The sequence below is a fragment of the Mobula hypostoma genome, chromosome 12 (assembly GCF_963921235.1).
Source record: "Mobula hypostoma chromosome 12, sMobHyp1.1, whole genome shotgun sequence".
Taxonomy (NCBI): Eukaryota; Metazoa; Chordata; class Chondrichthyes; order Myliobatiformes; family Myliobatidae; genus Mobula; species Mobula hypostoma.
The window spans coordinates 57,957,344-57,977,309 of record NC_086108.1 but is presented as its reverse complement, the minus strand read 5'-3'; the positions used below and the strand labels follow the sequence as shown (position 1 = coordinate 57,977,309).

Sequence of the window (19,966 nt, the reverse complement as noted above, 5' to 3'; positions counted from 1 at the left end):
AATGTGCGTGCAGCCAACTGATCATGCTGTGATTCGATTGGGCCTCCATCAGGCTCTCTCTTTTTGCCCGGGATTCTGAGTGTGCATGTTTTTATCTTGGCAGGCCCACACTTTAAGCACCTCAGAGTGTATTCTGACCAACATGACTCAGTAAAAACTTTTAATCCCACTGCTCTGCTGTCGTTCTTGTTCCGCACATACATAACACAATTATTCAAGATTCATGGTCACTGCCTTGACTCACAGAGAAATAGCCATTTAAGTAAGATACCAGACAAAATACAGAAACTGTGAATTCTATTCTGCTTAATATCTTCAGGGAATAAAAGGAGAAAGAAAGTAAGTCATCCTGGCTACTTGAGTATCCTAACCTTTTTATACCTGTCTGGTATTATTACTTTCTCAGTTCCTGAAGCCCTCCAACTTCCGTTTGGAATATTCAACAAATTTCAAAGATCATTCTGATTATATAAATTTGAACAGTCAGGAAACAAATATGTAACTTTATGTATATGTGAACTTACTTTGGTAGAGTTTTCAGATGATTTTCTCTGAGCTCCAGAATGCGCAGCTTGGTAAGTCTAAAAATGCAAAAACAAATGTACTTCTGAAAAATATTAGCACATCATTCTTTTAATCATTTCAAAATATTCTGGGGCTGGTGATTTAATTATGTAACAGTGATATACAGTTGTACTCGTGCTTCACAGGTGGAACATTAGATTGATACCTGACACAGTCTATCAAGGGACCCATTTGAACATGTACATGATATAAAGTAGCAGAAAGAAAATGATAAGAGCCAACTGGAGTTTAAAAAAAACCTACCACTTTGTAGTAAAATTCAAGATAAACCTTTTATAGTATAAAGCTGAAATATTATCTTTATGTGAAGAATGTAGTGAAACTGCACTGGACAACATTGTATAAAAATGTTAATAATATTTTAAAATATACACATAATACATAACAAAAGTGACTGCACTTTAACAGCTCATACTTGGCTGCAAAATATTTGGCAAGTACAGACACCATAGTGTCATGGTGTCGTGTGAAATCAGGTTCGAAGGATTCGGTGAGTGGGGAAAGACGACACTCACTGCCGGTAAGTAAGTTAACTATTTATTAACAGGGCAAGGCAGACAATAAACATTCAGTAACTCACTCAAGTTACGCACAGTAGCAAATGCAAACTAAAGTATGCACCTGGGTCCTCTTTACTGCAGCACACTTTCACTGTTTACCACTTCCATGGCACTTGGTCATAATAGCAGCCCAGAATGACCCAGACTGCGAAAAGAGAACGAGTGCTTTCAGTGCACTAGAATTATACTCTAGCTACACCGGGACATCATCAGCTGGCACTGGCACCAAACGGCAGCCAGTGAAAGAGCTTCAATGCTCCTTAAATGGGCCAATCCGTAGCGAGCTTTCAAAGAATATTTAAGATGGACACTTACTGTAACACATGGCTATGTTACTGGACTTGTAACCCAGTTATCAAATGATCCAGAAACACAAGTTCACACTCAAACATGCATCCTTCACCGGGCCAGCTGAAAAAGTTAAATTCATGTAACTCAATAAAACTAGATTTAAAAAAAATGCTAGTCTTGGTAATTTAACAATGATTGCATTGTCATTAAAAACTCATGTGGTTTATTAAGGTCCTGCAGGGAAAGACATCTGTTATCTTCGTTTAATCTGCTTTTTTTGTAACTTCAGATCACCATCATGTCTGATTTATAACTGCATCCTCAAGTCAGTGTGGACAACAGATGCAAGCATTGCCTTACCTTGACCTTCACATACCATGAATGAACAATAAAAATGCTAAGAAGGTGCTATTGTTGTGAATACAAGGTTAATCTCTCATTTACAAGACATACACATTCCACTGGAAAGAAAGATAAAGGACATTAAAGGGGACGTACTGTAATGGACAATTTGTAAATAATTTAAGAAAAAACAATAAAGTGTTATAAAATATAAGGGAACCACAGCAGACTGAAATGAATATAAAGGCAAGGTAATAAACTGGCCAGGTTCACAAAACAGAAAAATGACAGATCAGCAGAAGCTATTAAAAGAATTGCTAAGCACAAGTATATTTACAGCAACCAGTGAAAATAAAACCAATGATTTTTTTAGATCTCAAAAGTGAAAGAAGATCAAACAGCAGCTGAATTCAGTGTTTACAGAGGATATCAGATGAACTATCCCTGGCATGGGCATTGTGAGCCATATCTTCTGACGAACAATAGGTGATCTAAACTGCCCAGTTAGCTGTGCAGGGATCACACTTTTTCCCCCCCCATTATGGTATCAAATACACTCTCCTGATGGGAGTTCATCTTCCAGCTGATCAGCAAGGCCTTGTGTAGCATAGTGCCTCTCTGAGTACTCGCCTGGTTCTGTCGCTATTGACTTTGAGGAGAGCAGACATTCTCTCAGCAATTGTCCCAAATGTTGGCAATAAAATAAACTCAGTTGTATTTAAGTGAAAGTGTGGATCCACAAAGTTATTTATGCAACAGACTCAGACCTTGAATAATGAATGAATTTTTGATTATATCACTGGAAGTCCTTTATGAATATTGGCACTGATGAAATGTATCTCCATTCACAAAGCCGTGATACAAGTGTTTACTCTTGCATTAAAATTATGTTCAAACAAGTATTCTGTTTGAAACGTCTCCATCTGAAATAGTTAAACTGCTTAAAAATGTTTGTCAGATGATATCCTTTGGATGGGAGTTCAATAGCAAGGTTAAAGGTCCATTTGCTGATTTGAGCTGGTTCGGTCTCTTGGGTGTAGAGGGTCAGGAAAGTTCATCAGCCACATTTGCAAAAGGTAAGTTCAAAAAAGGAGGGCACCATGGAAACTGATCCATGCAGTGAGCCAGCCCAGGATAGCTCAACCAATGAGGCATTTTTAAAGTTTACTTACCATCACAGGAAAGTACTCCAAGTTACAAGATCCCACAGACATCTAGCCTGATGGTTGAGGGATAAATGTTCTACAGGATGTTCGGGAGCTCTTTAGTTTTATCTAGTGTGTCATGGGACCTTTTCTATCTACACAAGGACATAGGCAGAAATTCCATTTAGCCACTCATCTACATTATCCAACACTTGCTCAATACTTCACTGAAGAGTTTCAGTGTTTTATTATTTTCTCAAGTGCCTGGATTAGATTTCAACCACCAATCTTCTAGCTAAGAGGAAACTACAGTGGCAAAGGCATGACTAACACAGTGCAGCTTCTACAAAAAAAATGCCAAAGTTGGAAAATAGAAACACATATAGGAAATGCTGTTAACTTGGAATAAAAACAGAAAAGATAGGAAATACTTAGCAAGAAGGGCAGCATCTGTGGAGAGAGAAATAAAGTTGATTTTCAGGGATTAGTTGGAACAGAAGAAAGATAATGTACTGCCATTGCACTTACATTGAGCTTCACTAGAAAAATGTAGGAGGCGCAGGATAGGTCATTGTGAGCGTGAAACAGGGAATTAAAATGACAGGTGATGAAAAATCTTGGATCATGCCTGCAACCTAAATGGAGCTGTTCCATAAAGTGATAGCCCAGATTCAGTCTGGTCTCTTCATTGCAGAGGAGCCCATACTGTGAGCAGAACACTAAGTTGGGAGAGTTATAAATAAACATAGAATATGGCATAAAAGGTTCATGCTCAACATAGCAACTGTATAAAACCCATTACGGTTTTTGTGACACTGGAGGAACCTAAATTCAATGTTATTCTGGTTGATTTTCAGGTGAAAAATAGATTCAATGTGAGTTTTATTTTGCTGAATTATAGCCTAACATTTTTGCTTACTTTTGAACACCTGCTAAATTTGTCAGGCTTACTTTAGGCAATTATTGTGCCCATGAAATATGAGAAATATTGGATAAGATTTGCAGCCATTTTCAGAAAATTCTATATTGGATTAAGTTTTCAAGCTTTGCTGGTGATTCCTAATAGAATCACTGGGGTTCAAAGAATCCAAATGATAAATGTCCTGAGCAAGGAGTCAAACACAGAAGCAATGCTCTTCCTGACTCCACATCAAGAAGTTGGGCTGCTGGTGCTTTGCATTTCTTTCCTTTGGCTTACCTGCAGACTGGTTGTATCTAAGTCCATATTAAATGCTATCTCATTGAAAATTTAGAAAGTTACTAAAACAAATTAAATGGTAATTTTTTCTTCTGACCAAGAAGTCTAAACCTAAGGGTCACTGAATAAGACCACAGCAGAATTAGGCTATTCAGCCTATTGAGTCTGCTCTGCCATTTCATCATGGCTGATATTTTTATCTGTCTCACCCCCATTCTCTTGCCGCCTTCTCGTAACCGTTGACCCCCTGAATAATCAAGAGCCTATCAACCTCCGCTTTAAATATACTCAATGGCTCGACCTCCACAACCACGTATGGCAATGAATTCCACAGATTCACTCCCTCTGGCTAAAAAAATTCTTCGTCATCTCTGTTCTAAATGGATGTCCCTCAATTCTGAGGCTGTGGCCACTGGTCTTAGAGACACCCACTATAGGAAATATCCTCTCCACATCCACTCTATCCAGACCTTTCAATATTCAGTGAGATCTCCTTTCAGTCTTATAAACTCCAGCAAGTACAGGCCCAGAGCTATCAGATGCTCCCCATATGTTAATCCTTTCATTCCTGGAATCATTATCATTATCTTCTTCTCAACACCCTCCAATGCCAGCACATATTTTCTTAAATAAAGGGCCCAAAATTGCTCATAATACTGCAAGTGTGATCTGACAGTGCCTGATAAGCTTCAGAACACAGCCCAGCACATCACACAAACCAATCTTCCGTCCTTAGACTCACTTTACACTACACGCTGTCGGAGCAGTGCTGCCAGGATAATCAAGGACACAACCCACCCAGCCAACACACTTTTCGTCCCTCTTCCCTCCGGGAGAAGGCTCAGGAGCTTGATGACTCGTACGGCCAGATTTGGGAACAGCTTCTTTCCAACTGTGATAAGACTGCTGAACAGATCCTGACCCGGATCTGAGCCGTACCCTCCAAATATCCGGACCTGCCTCTCGGTTTTTTTGGACTATTTTACTTTCCCCTTTCAATTTTCTATTTATGATTTATAATTTAAATTTTTAATATTTGCTATCGACTTGTACTCCAGGGAGCGCGAAGCGCAGAATCAAATATTGCTGTGATGATTGTACGTTCTAGTATCAATTGTTTGGCGACAATAAAGTATTACATCCTTGCTCTTATATTCAAGTCTTCTCAAAATGAATGCTAACATTGCATTTTCCTACCTTGACACCAACTCTACCTACAAGTTAACCTTTGGGGAATCCTGCACAAGGACTTCCAAGTCCCCTTGCACCTCTCACTTTTGAATTTCTCTCCATTTAGAAAATAGTTTACGCCTTTATTCCTTTTAGCAAAATGCATGACTATACACTTCCCTGCACTATACTCTATCTGCCACTTCTTTGTCCATTCTCCTAAGGCCTTTTGCAGTATTGCTTCCTCAACATTGCATATCCTTCCACCTATCTTTGTATTGTCTGCAAACTTGGCCATATTCCATCATCCAAACCAGGGGTCCCCAACCTTTTTTGCACTGCGGACCGGTTTAATATTGACAATATTCTTGCGGACTGGTCGACCGGAGGGGGGGAGGGGGTGGGTTGGGTTGCCAACGGACAAGAGTAGCAGTCAAATATGTTGTGTTTACCCAGAGAAAGACTACAATGACAATGAAGCCTTGCGCTGGCACCAGTGCGCATGAGTGCCCTTGTGTGTACCTGCCAATTTATTTTCCTACAAATCGTTTTTGGCGATTCTGTCCGGGGGGGGTGGGTTAATCACGACCGGAATATAGGTGATAAGTGGCTAATACACGCAATTTTGTTTCTAAAAGGGTTTATCTAATGAATTTAATATTAAACACACAACACATATTTTCCTTGCGTGAATATAGTGAGAAGTCAATTATCAGGGGAGGACAGGGGAGCTTGAAGTAAGTGTTGAGCAAACTTCCAGTAGAAGTGGTAGAGGCAGGTTCGATATTATCATTTAAAGAAAAATTGGATAGGTATATGGACAGGAAAGGAATGGAGGGTTGTGGGCTGAGTGCAGGTCGGTGGGACTAAGTGAGAGTAGCGTTCGGCACGGACTAGAGGGGTCGAGGTGGTCTGTTTCTGTACTGTAATTGTTATAATGGTTATATAAGTAAGTCAATAGCATCATAACATTTCAAGTAACATTTGGATATTAAACACACAGCACATATTTTCCTCGTATGAACATATAAAATCATTGCAACACACCAAAATCGCTGAATCAGTGGGAGCCCTGGGCTTGTTTTCCTGCAACAAGACGGTCCCATCGAGGGGTGATGGGAGACAGTGATACTCGAAGGGAGTTCCTTATGTCCAGTCTATTCCGCAATTTAGTTTTCGTTGCATTCATTGCAGAAAACTCCGCTTCGCAGAAAAATGTTGGAAATGGAAGCGACGTTTTCAGTGCTTTCGTGGCTATCTCAGGATATTTAGCCTTGACTGTGATCCAGAATGCCGGCAGAGATGTTATGTCAAACATACTTTTCAGCCCGCCGTCATTTGCAAGCTCGAGGAGTTGATCTCCTTCCCGCGTTGACACGGATGACACGCGGGTAATGACCTCGCATGTGTAATGGCTCAACAGTGGCCGTGACAGGGAATGAGGAAGGGTGCAGCTGACTCTCATCATTTCCTCGCGGCCCAGTAGCACATGCTTTGTGGCCCGGTGGTTGGGAACCGCTGATACAAACCATTGACCTATATATATCATGAAAATAAGTGTTCCCAACACCAACCACTGCAGATCACCACTAGTCATGGGCAGCCAACCAGAAAATGCCCCTTTATTCCCACTTTTTGCCTCCAGCTAGTCAGCTAACGTTCTATAGATGTTAGTATCTTCCCTGTAATACCATGGACTCTTATTTTAAGCAGCCTCACCTTGATAGTTGAGTGCAACACCTTGATAAAAGGCCTTCTGAAAATCCATGTAAACATCATCTAATGACCCTCATTTGTCTATCTTCTCCGTTATTTCCTCAAAACATTGCAACAGATTTGTCAGGCAAGGTTTCCCCTTAAGAAAACCATGCTGACTTTGACCTATTTTTTATATGTCTCCAAGTACCCCAAAACCTCATCCTCAATAATGGACTCCAACATCTTCCTAACTTCTGAAATCAGGCTAACTGGCCTATATTTTCCTTTCTTCGGCCTCCCTCCCTTCTTAAAGAGTGGTGTAACATTTCCGGTCCTCCAGAACCATTCCAGAGTCTAGTGATTCTTGAAAGGTCATTACCAATGCCTCCACAATCTCTTCAGCTACCTATTTCAGAATCCTGGGGTGCAGTTCATCTGGTCCAGATGACTTATCGACCTTCACATCTTTCAGCTTCCAAGCACCTTCTCTCTGGTAATAGTAATGGCACTCTTTCTGCCCCCTTAAATTCTCTAATTTCTGACCTACTGCTAGTGTCTTCCACAGCGAAGTCTGATGCAAAATACTTATTAAGTTTGTCCATCATTTCTTTGTCCCCCATTACTACCTCTTCACCAGTCCAATATCCACTCTTGTCTCTCTCTCTCTCCCTCTCTCTCTCACACACTCTTTATACAGTATATGTGAAAAAACTTCTGGAATTTTATATTATTGACTAGTTTACCTTCATATTTTATCTTTTCTCTCCTTATGACATTTTAGTTGACTTCTGCTGATTTTTAAAAGCTTCCCAATCCTCCAACCTCACTAACTTTTGCTATGTTATATGCCATCTCTTTTGCTTTTATGCTGTCTTTGACTTCCCTGATCAGCCACACTTGCCTCATCCTGCTTTTAGAATATTTCTTCATCTTTGGGATGCATCTTTCTTGCACTGTCTGAATTGCCCACAGAAACTCCAGCCGGTGTTGTTCTGCTGTCATCACAGCTAATGTCCCGTTCTAATCAACTTTAGCTAGCACCTCTCTCTTGCCTCTGTAAGTCCCCTTACTCCACTGTAATAATGATACGCATGTCTCTATCTTCTCCCATTCAAACCACAGGGTGAATTTTAACATATTACTATCACTGTCTCCAAAGGGTTTGTTTACTTTAAGCTCCCTGACCAAATCTGGTTCACACAGTCCAGAATTGCCTTTTCTCCAGTGGGAAAAATACAAGCTGTTCTAAAAAGCCATCTTATAGGGATTCTACAAATTCCATCTCTTGCAGACATCCCACCCTGCAAAAACTCATTTAAGGGAGGTAGCACCATCAATTTGCAGGATACTTCCGGGAGAGGTGGGATGTCTGCAGTAGAGTAGCTCCTTAGCAGCTGGCCAGCTAGTTTAAATAACGTTAGCTAAGCTAATGAATGAATGACACCTGTTAAACTCACCTCAACACATCTTTTACAGTCTTAACCTACCATGGGCAATAGAAAAGACACTGTTGCAAACAGTGCAGTGAGCAACACTGTCATTATTTTGACCCCTATTAGGCAGGGGTACACTTTATTGTAGTTTGGGATGACGTACATTTTATATATTTTTTGGAACACTGTGCCATGGTGCGCTCTCGCTCACGCACTTTCAAGTGCTCTCGCTTGCTTTCTCTCTCACTTGCTTACTCTCCCTCTCTCTCTCGCGTGCGCTCTCTCTTGTGGTCGCTCTTGCGCTCTCTCTTGCTTTGTCTTGCTCACTCTCAAAAAAATGGATATCTGTGATATTGTATATAATTTGCGGGCATCAGGGAGCGACTATTAATATGCGGGAGACTCCCGGAACTTCCGGGATAGGTGGGATGTCTGCTATTGGTATACAGCACCAAACTGATTCTTCTAATCTACCTGCATATTAAAATCTCTCATGACTATTGTAACATTACCCTTTCTTACATGCCTTTTCTATCTTCTGTTGTAATTTAAACCCCACTTCCTGGCTAACAATTTGTAGGCCTGTATATAACTCCCATCAGGATCGTTTTACCCTTGCAATTTCTTAACTCTACTCACAAGGATTTTATATCTTCCTATACTAGGTCTCCTCTTTTAAGGATTTGATTTCATATCTTAACAACAGAGCCACCCAACCCTTCTGAATACCTACATGTCCTTTCAGTACAAGATGTATCCTTGGATGTTAAACTCCCAACTATGACCTTGGTTCAGCCACGACTCAGTGATGCCTACAATGTCATACCTGCCAATCTCTGACTTGACTACAAGAACATCTACCTTATTCTGAACACTGTGTGCATTCAATTATAGCACCCTCAGTCCTATATTCATTGCCCTTTTCAATTTTGCCCCTATGTTGCACTTCAAATCATCCAACTGACTGCAATTTTGCCCTATTATAATTACAAATTACAACAGGAAATAGAAAAGGCATGTCAAAAGGGCAATGTTATGACTATCATGGCAGATTTTAACATGCAGGTTCAATTGGAAAATTCAGACTGGGAATGGATCTCAAGAGAGTGGGTCTGTTGAATGCCTATGAGAGCAGTTTATCATTGAGCATACTTGGATCAGCTATACTGGATTGGGTGTTATGTAAAATCTTGCCTGATAAACCTGTTGGAATTCTTTGAGGAGATTACAAGTAGGATAGATAAAGGGGATGGAGTGGATGTTTTATATTTGGACTTTCAGAAGGCCTTTGACAAGGTGCCACACATGAGGCTGCTTATCAAGTTAAAAAGAAAAGAGAAGTCTTAACAGTGCACTGTATATAAATTTGTAAAATTACTTACATTGCAGCCTAAAGCAATATCCCCAGTTTCCTAGGAAAACAGGTTCCCAGTGAGGCAGCATGAGGTCAGAAATGCTTGCAAAACGTCTGAAAGTTAGCCACTTGATTTCATGGGCTAGAACCTTTAACTTATGTGTTAGTAAGACCAAGGGTTTTATGTGGACTTCAGGAAGTGGAAGTTAAGGGAATACGCACCAGTCCTCATTGAGGGGTCAGCAATGGACAGGATGGGACAGTTCCAATTTCCTGGGTATGAACATCTCTGAAGATCTATCCTGGGCCTAACATATTGATGAGACTATGAATAAGGCATACCAGAGGCAATATTTCATTAGGAGTTTGAGGAGATTTGGTATGTCACCTAAGACACTCACAAATTTCCACTGATGCACTGTTGAGAGCACTCGAGCTGTTTGCATCACCATCAGGTATGGAGAGGCCACAGCACAGAATCAGGAAAAAGCACTGTACTGCTGTCACAAAACAACAAATTTCACAATGTACTGTACATCACTGATAATAAACCTGATTTTGATTCCAATTCTGACTTAAGCTTAACTGATGTTTGCTCCCTCATTCTGTCTTTCATCTCCAGTCTGTGTGAGCCATATGACAAGATATGAATTCCACTACTTAAAGGGCAATCGCACACAGGTTATTTGGAGAAGTTAGAAAAAATTCAGCGTGATTTCCGAAAAAAAAACTAGGGCAACACACAGATTCAGGAATGTTTCTCTTGACCTACTATTGGGCTTAACCAGTAGCCTAAGGGATCTGCATTATGCAACCGGAGGAAGATAACTGTGGTGAGGATGGTGAGATGAAAGCATATTATACTGCAATGCAGTGCTAGAATAATGTAGAGCTCCATCTGGACTAGGAAAATGATTATATTTGCTGATTCACCTACGTTTTCCAGCAGTGGGCTTATTCTTTTCATTGCTGGCAAATTTTCTTCTCATAACTTTTCTCAGATACATGCAATTTTCAACAACATACATCCCTTGCCAGGTTTATATACCTTCTCGTATAAATACCCTTTGTTGCCATCTAGCTCAATCCTTAGACACTGAATGTATTGTTACGATCAGATATATTAATGAACAGCTCACTCACAGATCTACCAATTTCTCCTTAAAGAAGATGAGAGTGTAGAAACAGGAGATACGCCGAGGACTGGAGGTAGCTCAGCACAAATAATTCACCTTTACAGTTATAAAGGAAGGTGACATGATGGTAAGTGATACACCTCCATCCTTGTCAATTGGAGGTTGAAAGCTCACAGATGGTATGCGACAAAATTAAAAATATCTCTGACACACATGCTGCCTTTACTTTATCAGTGACTAAATAGTGATCCAGCCTGAGCGTGAGTGTCAAGCCTGTGGCTTTTCTACATTCCTTTCTTTTGTGTTCCGGTCTTTTATCTTCCTCTTGTGCATTAAAAAATGTTACAGCAAACACATGAAGGCAAATCTCAAAGAAATTCATTATGTCTAAGAGAATACTGTCACAAGACCTACAGCTACTGTAAAACTAATCCCCAGAAATTAGACTTCATTCTTATATGGTCACTAAATGGGTGCATTAGGGCTAAAACAATCAAGGGTGTTGAGAGGCAGTTCAGGAGAATTATCCTGTGCTTAACTAGAGGGCAATTAGCAATTGGAAGCATGAGAAGATATAGCTCACTCAGGTTCACTGATTGAGTACATAAGACATTGATTCGCGATAGTTTTGGTGTTTGAACAGAGGCCAATCAGCAATTGGAAGTTTGAGAAGAGACAGCTCACTCAGGTTTGCCAGTTGAGTACATAAGGCATTGATTGATTCATGGCCGTTCGGTTTCTTAACAGCGGCCAATCAGCGATCAGGATTGATTGGCAATAACAAATAAGAACAAGGCAGAGGCAAGCAGATGGCCTTTGTTGGAGTGCACTGTGTTAGAGTGCTTATTTGAAATTTTAGCTCATTTAGGGTTGTGTGAGAAAAGGCAAAAAAAAAGCTGTTGGAAGGTTTTTATTCCAGATTATTATGGTTTCCTTCTTTATATTTGCACAGCTAGAACACTAGGGGCTAGGCAGAATAGTTGAATGCTCGTCTTGCTAGACGTGGGAGGGCAGTGTCTTTATGGCTTCACCTGCAAGAGGTGCATCCAGTTGCAGCTTCTAACACTCTGTGATAAGGAGTTGGAGTTGGAATTGGCTGAACTCCAGATCATTTGGGAGGCTGAGTGGGTGATAGCTAAGATACATAGAGAGGTAGTTACACTCAAGGTGCGGGACTCAGGAGACCGGGTGACAGAGTATCTCTGTGGCCACACCCCTTAACAACAGGTACACCACTTTGGATACTGTTGGGGGGATGACCTAGCAGAGGAAAATCATAGCAGTCAGATTTCTAGCACTGAGTCTGGCTCTGTGACTCAGAAGGGAAGGGGGCAGAAAAGGTGAGCTGTGGTGATAGGGAATTCATTAGCTGGGGAGAACAGAAAGGAAGTTCTGTGGATGAGAATGAGACTCCCAGACATCTCGAATCGAGTTTTCAGTATTCCTAAGTGGGAAGGTGAGCAGCCAGAGGTCTTGGTCAATGTAGGTACCAATGACACAGGTAGTAAGAGTGCCAGGTTTCTGCAAAGTGAGTTCATGGAGTTAGGTGCTAAGTTAAAGCCCTCCAGGGATGTTATCTCAGGATTGCTACCCATGTCTTACGCTAGTGAGGCCAAAAATAGGAAAGTCTTACAGTTTAACATGTGGCTAAGGAGTTGGTGTAGGAGGGAGAGTGTCAGATTTTTGGATCGTTGGGCTCTCTTCCAGGGAAGGTGAGACCGATACAGAAGAGACAGTTTGTACCTGAACTGGAGGGTATACTAATATCCCAGCAGAAAGGTTTGCTGGTGTTGCATGGGGGGAGGCTTGGAGTTTAAACTAGAGTTGCAGGGGGATGGGATCCAGAGTGCCAGAACAGATAGTAGAGATGTTGTAGAGACAGAAGTTGTTAAGACCTCAGAAAAATTCAAGAATCTAATGGTTGAGCATGGTGCGACTAGTGTTCTGAGCTGCATGTATTTCAATGCAAGAAGTATTGTAGAAAAGGCAGATGATCTCAGGTATGGATCAACACATGGAATTATTGCAGGAGGGACAGGACTGGCAGCTCAATATTCCGGAGTTCCATCATTTTCAACACAGCAGAGTGGGAGAGATGGCATTGCCGTTCAGGGAAAATGTCACGGTAGTGCTCAGTTGGGACAGACTGGAGAACTCGTCTGGTGAGGCTTTATGGGTGAAACTAAGGAATAATAAAGGTATGACCACACTAATGAGGCTATATTATAGACCAGTAACAGTGCAGGATTTAGACAAACAAATTTGTAGCGAGAACTCAGACTTTTGCAAGAAACATAAGGTGGTTGTAGTACGTGTTTTAAAGTTCCACGTATTGATTGGGACATTCATACTGTGTAAAGGGACCAGATGGGATAGAGCTTGTCAAATGTGTTCAGGAAAGTTTCCTTAATCAGTATATAAATGTCCTAATGAGACAGTGTGTGTGAAACTTGATATCCTATTAGGGAATGAGATAGGACATGTCACAGAAGATTGTGTAGGGGAACACTTTGCATCTAGTGATCACAATGCCATTAGTTTCACAGTAAATATATAAAAGAGATAGGTCTGGTCCGTGGGTTGAGATTCTAACTTAGAGAAAGGCCAATTCTGATGGTATCAGAAAGGATCTGGCAAGTGTGTTTTCTGGCAAAGTGTACTTCGTAAGTAGGAGTCCTTCAAAAGTGAAATTTTGAGAGTATGAAGCTTGTTATGTGCCTGTCAGAACAAAAGGTAAAGAAAACAGGTTTAGGGAAACTTGATTTTCAAGAGATATTAACGCCCTGAGAAGGCATGAGGTTGCTCTAGCACAGGGGGTCCCCAACCTTTTTTGCACTCTGGACCGGTTTCATATTGACAATATTCTTGCGGACCAGCTGACCCCGGGGGGGGGGGTAGGGTTGCCAACGGACAAGAGTAGCAGTCAAATACGTTGTTTACTCCGAGACTACAATGACCATGAAGCCTTGCGTGGGCACCAGTGCACATGCGTGATTTGCGCATGCGTATATACGCCGACTTTTTTCTACAAATCGTTTTCGGCGATTCTGTTCGGGGGGAAGGGGGTTAATCATGACTGAAATATTGGTGATAAGTGGCTAATACACTCAATTTTGTTTCTAAAAGGGTTTATCTAACGAATTTACTATTAAACACACAGCACATATCTTCCTCGCATGAAAAAAGCGATGTCAGTTATCAGGGGAGGACAGGGGAGCTTGAAGTAAGTATTGAACGAACTTCCGGTAGAAGTGGTAGAGGCAGGTTCCATATTATCATTTAAAGAAAAATTGGATAGGTATATGAACAGGAAAGGAATGGAGGGTTATGGGCTGAGTGCAGGTCGGTGGGATTAGGTGAGAGTAGCATTCGGCACGGACTAGAAGGGGAGAGATGGCCTGTTTCCGTGCTGTAATTGTTATATGGTTATATAAGTAAGTCAATAGCATCATAACATTTTAAGTAACGTTTGGATATTAAACACACAGCACATATTTTCCCCGCATGAACATATAAAATCATTGCAACACACCAATATCGCTGAATCAGTGGGAGCCCTGGGCTTGTTTTCCTGCAACAAGATGGTCCTATCGAGGGGTGATGGGAGACAGTGATACTCGAAGGGGGTTCCTTGTGTCCTCGTTGCATTCATTGCAGAGGTATGTTGGAAATGGAAGCAACGTTTTCAGTGCTTTCGTGGCTATCTCGGGATACAGGTATTTAGCCTTGACTTTGAGATCTAGAATGCCGGCAGAGATGTTATGTGAAACATACTTTTCAGCCCGCCGTCATTTGCAAGCTCGAGGAGTTAATCATCTTCCCGCGCTGACATGGATGATGCGCGGGTAATGACCTCGCGTGTGTAATAGCTCAACAGTGGGCGTGACAGGGAATGAGGAAAGGTGCAGCTGACTCATATCACCAAATCATATCGTTTCCTCGCAGCCCGGTAGCGCATGCTTTGTGGCCCGGTGGTTGGGGACCGCTGCTCTAGCAGACAGGTGAAGGAGAATCCTAAAGGATTCTACAGATTGGTTAAGAGCAAAAGGATTGCAAGAGACAAAATTGGTCCTCTGGAAGATCAGAATGGTAATCCATGTGTGGAGCCAAAAGAGATGGGGAAGATCTTAAATGGATTTTTTGCAGTTGTATTTAAGCAGGACATAGATACATTGTCTATAGAAGGATGATTCAAATATCTCTACTAGGGCCCCTGCGATTTCTGCACTTGCCTCCCACAGGATTTGAGGGAACACCTTTCAGGACCGAGGGATTTATCTACCCTAATTGGCCTCAACACAAAGCAGCAGTGAGGTCATGGACCCGATACAGATTACAGAGGAAGAGGTGTTGGCTGTCTTGAGGCAAATTAGTGTGGATAAATCCCCAAGGCCTGACAAAGTGTTCCTTGGACCCTATGGGAGGCAAGTGCAGAAATTGCAGGAGCTCTAGCAGAGATACTTAAATCATCTTTAGCGACAGGAGAGGTACCAGAGGATTGGAGGATAGCGAATGTTGTTCTGTTGTTTAAGAAAGGCTCTAAGAGTACACCAGGAAATTATAGGCCAGTGAGCCTAATATCAGTAGTGGGAAAGTGATTGGAAGGTATTCTAAGGGATTGGGTATATGAATATTTGGATAGATGTGGACTGATTAGGGATAGTCAGCATGGCTTCGTGCGTGGTAGCTCATGCCTAACCAATCTTATAGAGTTTTTTGCGGAAGTTACCAGGAAAGTTGATGAATGCAAAGTTGTGGATATTATTTTCATGCACTTTAGCAAGGCTTTTCTCAAGGTGTTGCATGGGAGGTTGGTCAAGGAGGTTCATCAGCTTGCCATTCAAGATGAATTGAATTAGACATTGGCTTTGTGGGAGGAGCCAGAGAGTGGTAGTAGATGGTTGCCTCTCTGACTGGAGGCCTGTCTGGAATGCTGCAGGAACTGGAGCTGGGTCTGTTCTTGTTTGTCATCTATGTCAACGATCTGAATGATAATGTGGTCAACTGGATCAGCAAATTTATGAACAACACAAAAATTGCCAGTGTAGTGGACAGTGCGGAAGTCCATCAGAGCTTTCAGCAGGATCTGGACCAGCTGGAAAAATGGGCTGAAAAACGGCAGATGGAATTTCAGCAGGCAAATGCGAGTGTTGCACTTCGGTAGGACCAACCAGAGTAAGTCTTACACAGTGAACGGTAGAGCATGAGGAGTGTGGTAGAACAAAGGGATCTGGGAATACAGGTCCGTAATTTATTGAGAGTGGAGTCACTAGATAGGATCATAAAGCAAGCTTTTGGTATGTTAGTCCTCATAAATCAAAGTATTGAGTGCAAGAGATGGGATGATATGTTGAAGTTGTTTAAGATATTGGTGAGGCCTAATTTGGAGTATCACATGCAGTTTTGGTCACCTACCTAGAGGAAAGATATAAATAAGGTTGAAAGAGTACAAAGAAAATTTACAAGGATGTTGCCAGGACTGGAGCATCTGAGTTATAGGGAAAGATTGAACAGGTTAGCGCTTTATTTCCTGGAACATGGAAGATTGAGGGAAGATTTGATAGAGGTATACAAAATTATGAGGGGTATAGACAGGGTAAATGCAAGCAAGCTTTTTCCACTGAAGTTGGTTGGGACTACAACTAGAGGTCATGGGTTATGGGTAAAAGGTGAAAAGTGTAAGCAAAACATGATGGGATACTTCTTCACTCAAAAGGTCGTGAGTGTGAAATGAGCTGCCAGTGAAGTGTTTCATGCAAGCTTGATTTCAATATATAAGAGAAGTTTGGATGGGTACATGGATGACAGGGGTATGGAGGGCTATGGTCCAGTTCAGGTCAATGAGACTAGGCAGATTAAATAGTTTAGCATGGACTGGATGGGCCGAAGTGCCGGTTTTTGTGCTGTACTTTTCTGTGACTCTATGAATGAAAGGGTTAACGTATGAGCAGCTTTTTTTGGCTTTGCGCCTGAACTTGCTGGAGTTTTGAAGAATGGGGGAGGGCGGGGTGAATCTTACTGAAACCTATCGAATATTGAAAGCCTGAGACAAAATGGATGTGGAGAGGATGCTTCCTATACAAGGAGAGTCTAGGGCCAATAGCACAGATAGAATACAAGGAGTTTCAGTTAGAACTGAGATAAAGAGGAACTTCTTTATCCATTGGGTGTGAATCTGTGAAATTTCTTGGCATACACGGTTGGGGAGGCCAAGTCACTGAGCAGAAGGTGATAGGTTCTTGATAGTAAGGGCTTCATCGGTTACGGGGAGACAGCAGGAGAATGGGTTGAGTGGAATAATAAATTAGCATGATGGAATGGTAAAGCAGATTTGATGGGCCAAATGGCCTAATTCTGCTCCTATGTATTATGAGATTGTAACTCTGCCTCTCTCCCCACCACACAAAAAAAATTTGATAAACCTCTTCTAATAAGTCAATTTGTCATCTTTATTAATATTTTCTGCACACACTGTAGCTTCATCTCATCCTTCCTACGGTATGGAAACCTGAAGTGTACACAAAATATTAAGTGTAGTCTTGCCAACGTCTTGTGCAGCTGTAACATAATGTCCCAATTCTTGTACTTAGTGACTCTTCTAATGAAGATGATCATGCCATATGCCCTCTTCATCACATTGACCACTAGCATTGCCACTCTCATGGAGCTATGTACTTGTTTCCTAAGTCTCTCTGTTCACAGGCTCACTGTGTACATCCTGCCCTGGTTTAACCCACCTGATCTGGACCGACATTTACGTGCCAGGCAGCACCTAATTAATTAGATTGTTTATTTCCGCTTTTTTCTTAAAGATGTGCTGGGTGAGTTCCGGCCACCGCTGCATTCTTCATAGACTGGTAAGGCGTCCGTGGATGCAAGGTTAAGAACCCCTGCCCTAGATCCAGTTGTAACCTTAATCTTTGCTGTTCACCACATCAGCAATTTTGGTGTTACAGACATGCTAATCATTTACCCACGTTCTCTTTCAGATCACTAATCTATTTGACAAACAGCAAGGGACCGACAATGAATCCGGCAGAACACAACTGGTCCCAGGCGTCCATACTGGAAAGAAAAATCACCTCTACCACCCTCTGGAACCTTTCCATCATGCTAATTTTGTATCCAATTGGCTAGTTCATCTTGGATCCATGTGATCTCAACTTTTGGATCAGTGCTTCATGAAGGACCTTGTCAAAAGTGTTGGTAAAGTCCACATAGGTACTGTGTACTGCCCTGGCCCTCTTTAATTCTCTTGAGCACATCTTCGCAAAAAGTTAGTCAAATTCATGAGACACCATTTCCCACACATAAAGCCATGAGGGAGAGAAAAATCAAACAATACTGGAATTATGAAATGCAGAACACAACAGTTACTAGAGATGTGAAATAAGAGAAAATAATAAAAATTCTCAACACAGAGAAAAGAAATTAAGGCTGCAAGTGAAAACCTTGCACCCCAACTGTCCAGTTCTGATAAAAACAGGAAATGTTGGGTATTGGTTACAATATCTGAAATTATTGAATTCTATACTGAGCCCCAAGGATTTTAATATTCAAGATAAGGTTCTGGTGCTGAAATTCACTTTGGAACGGTGTAGGAGACTGAAGGCAGAATACAGAGTACAAGGGTGATGGAGAATTAAAGTGACAGGCAACTGAATGTTCATATTTACCCTGAAGTCTGTACAGAGGTGTTCAGCGAAGAGTTCTTCAAATCTGCAACTGGCTTTTACAATGTGGAAGAGAGCACTCTAATGCAACAGATTGGAGGAAATGCAAGTGAATTGCCGATGCACCTGGAAGAATAATCTAATACTTTTACTCACTGATTTAAGTCTACATCCACTAACCAACTTCCTTACCAAGGGAAATACACTCTTCCTATCATGCCGAGGTGTATCACAATTCTACACAGCTTGGTTAAACTTCCCCCCATTTTACATGTGACAGATTAAATAATCCCAACTAAGTCAAAATCTCAAGACTATAATTTATTTGCCTGCTAAAATACTTTGCATCCTCACTACTCCTATCACACGCTTCTTATAGAATAATGCCCAGAGCAGGCCACGATGCCCCAGATGTAGCCTTGCTGTTTTAGTCTAATGTGATACCGCTGTTCATGTCTTCAATACCTTGGCTGATAAAAAAAATATATATTATCCTCAGGTTCTCCAATGTCCTCCAGCCTTCAGAGATCTGCAGTCATGTCCTCCAAAATCCTTCTGGTTATTTCCTCAAATAATTCAATCAATTAGACATGATCTTCCCTTAACAAAGCAATGCTAATTGCTTAGTTAACCTGCACCTCTTTAAGGGCTGAATTATGCTTCTCCACAAAGTTTTACCAGTTTTATTCGCCTAACTGGCATATTCTATAGCAATTACAGGCGTGTAAACACACTCAGTGGCCACTTTATTAGGTACCTCCTAATAAAATAAAGCGGTCACAAAGAGCATGTTCATGATCTTCTGCTGCCGCTTCAAGGTTTGGCATGTTAGGCATTCAGAGGTGCTCTTCTGCACACCACTCTTGCAACAAGGAGTTGTTTGACTTATTGTCGCCTTCCTGTCAGCTTGAACCAGCCTTGTCATTCTCCTCTGACCTCTCTCATTAACAAGGCAATTTAGCAAACAGAATTGCCACCGACTGGATATTTTTTTGTTTTTCACACCATTCTCTGTAAACTCCAGAGACTGTTGTGCGTGAAAATCCCAGGAGGTCAGCATCTTCCAAGATAGTTAAACCACCCTATCTAGTACCAACAATCTTTCCATGGTCAAAGACACTTAGATCACATTTCTCCCCACTTTGATGTTTGATCTGAACAACAACTAAATTTCCTGACTACGTCAGCATGCTTTTAGACATTGAGTAGCTGCCACATGATTGGTTGATTAGATATTCGCATTAACGAGGTATACAGGTGCACCTAATAAAGAGCCCACTGAATGCATACTTTAAGAAATGAGTTCCACATATTGTGTCACTTACATCAATGTTGTTAATTCACATTTACTCCCTTCAATTATGAATGTTATGACAGTAGG

The 19,966-nt window shown here is 41.4% G+C and overlaps 1 protein-coding gene across 19 annotated transcripts in view; it reads right to left on the bottom strand.

Annotated features, from left to right (window-relative positions):
* The window catches only part of lrrc7 (leucine rich repeat containing 7), a 661,225-nt gene that overhangs the window by 231,919 nt on the left and 409,340 nt on the right, over positions 1-19,966 (bottom strand). For all 19 annotated transcript variants that reach the window (XM_063064200.1, XM_063064198.1, XM_063064201.1 and 16 more), the window contains one exon: positions 525-581. In XM_063064200.1, the coding sequence (XP_062920270.1) occupies positions 525-581 (57 nt within the window). The remainder of the gene's footprint in view (positions 1-524; positions 582-19,966) is intronic.